This window comes from Merops nubicus, unplaced genomic scaffold (genome assembly GCF_000691845.1).
Source record: "Merops nubicus isolate BGI_N331 unplaced genomic scaffold, ASM69184v1 scaffold48601, whole genome shotgun sequence".
Classification (NCBI taxonomy): domain Eukaryota; kingdom Metazoa; phylum Chordata; class Aves; order Coraciiformes; family Meropidae; genus Merops; species Merops nubicus.
Window position 1 is genome coordinate 338 of NW_008588573.1, and position 3144 is coordinate 3481.

General features: G+C 59.2%; 1 protein-coding gene across 1 annotated transcript in view; it reads left to right on the forward strand.

Moving 5' to 3' along the window:
- Positions 1-2862, forward strand: part of LOC103781566 (bifunctional heparan sulfate N-deacetylase/N-sulfotransferase 1) — a gene marked incomplete at both ends in the record, with an annotated part of 3194 nt that extends 332 nt beyond the window's left edge. The window contains 4 exons of the mRNA XM_008949291.1: positions 463-945; positions 1164-1251; positions 1462-1616; positions 2677-2862. Of these exons, the coding sequence (XP_008947539.1) occupies positions 463-945; positions 1164-1251; positions 1462-1616; positions 2677-2862 (912 nt within the window). The remainder of the gene's footprint in view (positions 1-462; positions 946-1163; positions 1252-1461; positions 1617-2676) is intronic.
- Positions 2863-3144: the final 282 nt, after the last annotated feature.

Consider the following 3144-nt stretch of genomic DNA (forward strand, 5'->3'; position numbering starts at 1 on the left):
AGGGACTCTGCCCCCCAGCCTTGTGTTCTGTAAGCAGCCCGAGTTGTTGTGGAGCCAACCTGCAGCCTGGCCTGGCTGCTAGCAGAGGGCACCATCTTAGGTCTCTCCCCATGGAAGGGCTGTGTGACTCCTGAGTGGTTTGGGGGTAAAGCCACAGCTCTGGGATCAGTCCCGTTGCTTTTAGCATGCAGTTTCCCAGCAGTGACCCTTGCTGGGGCTCACCAAAAGCATGAGCAGGTATTTTGCTCAGCAGCTCCCTGCCCTTTTGCCGGGGGCTTGCAGCCCCGGGGTGCTTTGCACACTGGATCTGAGCAGGATTGAGCATGCGAGGGGACCGAGGGCACCACATGCTCAGGAGAGGAAGGCAGGCGACCTGGCACTTGGCTCTCTGGGCCTGCACAGCCAGACTGGGCACGCGTCCCCAGCATCCCACCTCCTCTAGCTCCCATCTTCCCCACACAGGCCAACGAGAACAGCCTGCTGAGCGCCCAGCTGAAGGGCTTCCCCCTCTTCCTCCACTCCAACCTGGCGCTGAAGGACTGCAGCATCAACCCCAAATCCCCCCTCCTGTACATCACACGCCCCAGCGAGGTGGAGAAGGGCGTGCTCCCTGGCGAGGACTGGACTGTCTTCCAGTCCAACCACTCCACCTACGAGCCTGTCCTGCTGGCCAAGACCAAGTCAGCCGAGTCCATCCCGCACATGAGCGTGGACGCGGCGCTGCACACCACCGTGATGCAGGACCTGGGCCTCCACGACGGCATCCAGAGGGTGCTTTTTGGCAACAACCTCAACTTCTGGCTGCACAAGCTCGTCTTCGTGGACTCTGTCTCCTTCCTGACGGGCAAGAGGCTCTCCCTGCCCCTCGACCGCTACATCCTGGTGGACATCGACGACATCTTTGTGGGCAAGGAGGGGACACGCATGAAGGTGGAAGATGTCAAGGTGTGGCTGGGATGTCCTGGCTGGGTGGGCAGGGGATGAGTAGGGCTGTGGGCTTGTGCCTGTTCTGGGGTGCTCCAGGGGTGAGCTTTGCTGCATCCCGAGCGTCCCCTGGGCGCCCCTCTGCGAAGCCCTCAGGGACATGGTTCCTCACCCTGGTGGGGCAGCTGTCCCTGTGGCTGCAGGCTGAGCAGATCTTGCTTTGTCTCCCCCTCTCCCAGGCGCTGTTCGACACGCAGAACGAGCTGCGCACCCACATCCCAAACTTCACCTTCAACCTGGGATACTCAGGGAAATTCTTCCACACGGGTGAGGAGGGCGAGGGCGCCGCTTCGCGCGTTGGCGTCGGACCGCTGGGGCTCGAGCCGGTGCTGGGAGGCTGATGCTGGGGTTGCAAGGGGGTCCTCAGACATCCCCCCCGCTGCCCTCGTCACAGAGAGGGGCTCCCCCTTCCTCCACCTCTGCTGCCCGTGGGCAGCTCCACGTGCCCCGTGGTGACGGCGAGCATCGTGCCCGCAGGTACCGATGCCGAGGACGAAGGTGACGACCTGCTGCTGTCCTACGTGAGGGAGTTCTGGTGGTTCCCCCACATGTGGAGCCACATGCAGCCTCACCTCTTCCACAACCAGTCGGTTCTCGCCGAGCAGATGACCTTAAACAAGAAATTCGCTGTCGTGAGTAAGATGCTGCTGGTGGGGGTGCTTGTGGTGAGGGGATGATGGGAGGAGGGGCGAAGAGGCTTCCCGGGAAGCTGGGTGACAGTCTCTGCTTGGCAGAGCAAAGGGAGCTGCTGATATTAAGTCACGTCCCCCACGTTGCAGCTGGGTGGGTAAATCCATTTGTGTGCCAGGACCTGGAATAAAGGGATTTATCTGCAGCGTGCTGCTGCCGTCCCAGTGGTGCCAGTGCAAGGGGAGACGTGGTCTGTGCAGTGCCTGGCTGGGGGGGTGCAGAGCCCCAGTCCTGGTGTGGTTGGATGCTGTGCTGGGCAAGGGTGTGGAATCCCAGAGCGGTGGTGGTGTGCCAGGAGGCTCCTGCTGATGGAAACTCCCCCTGCGGGCTGAGCTGTCAAAGCCATGTTTGGTTCATAAAGGCAGGCTCAGACCTTCAGCTTGGTACAGGGTTGTCCTTCCTCTTGGACTATCCTTTATGTGATGCTGGTAAAGCCAACATTGAGACCAGGTCATGTTGTGACCCACTGGTTTGCTCACTGCTGTCTTCAATCCAAACAAATAAAGCCAGACCCAGTACAAATAATTTGGTCCTGTGGCTGAAGAGAGGGATCTTCAGGCTACCTTGGATTCATTGTCTGATAGTTAGAGGTGCCTAACTAGAGAGAGACCAGACCAGCCCTGCTTGGGATGAGCAGCTGTCCAGCTCACAATTTCCAGGGTGCACAGTCCTGTATAGATCTGTCTCTTCAGTCTCCACAAAAAAGCTCCGCTGCTGCTGTTTTGTTGGTGACAGCAGAAATGGCAGGGATGGGGATGTCCACGTGAAGCAGAGGAGGGAGAGCACACCCAGCACTCTGCTCCTGGGCTCCCTCTCATGGAGACAGACCTGTTTAGGAAATGTGCAGGCATAGCCCTGTCCTGGTTGCTCTCTATGAAGAGATGTGCATAAACAGACAATTTGTAGTTGGGAACGGGCAGTCCCTCAGGGAGAGATTGGGTTGAACAGGAACATTGTGGGTCTGGGGTCTCCACGGTCACCCACTGCCCGCTCTCTTTGCAGGAGCATGGCATCCCCACTGACATGGGGTACGCCGTGGCCCCCCACCACTCGGGCGTGTACCCCGTCCACGTGCAGTTGTATGAAGCTTGGAAGCAAGTTTGGTCCATCAAAGTGACGAGCACGGAGGAGTACCCCCACCTGAAACCCGCGCGCTATCGCCGTGGCTTCATCCACAATGGCATCATGGTAGGGGGCCAGGCTTTCTTCCTGGTGCTTCTCTCCTCTCGCCTCCCCCACCAAACCCCAGGACCTCAAAACATAGTTTCTGGGCAGCTCAGATGCTTAGGTTTGAGGAGGCTGTGGCCTCTGCTCACCCTGCACAGGGGAAGCTTGTGTGGGGACACTTTGTGGCTTCTCCATCTGTCCCTCCCTTGTGGGTAGCGGGATTCAAGTCAAGGGTGGTGAGGAGCAGTGGAAGCAAACCTGACCCCTGAGGGGTTGAGGACTTGTTTTGCCAATGACCAGGCC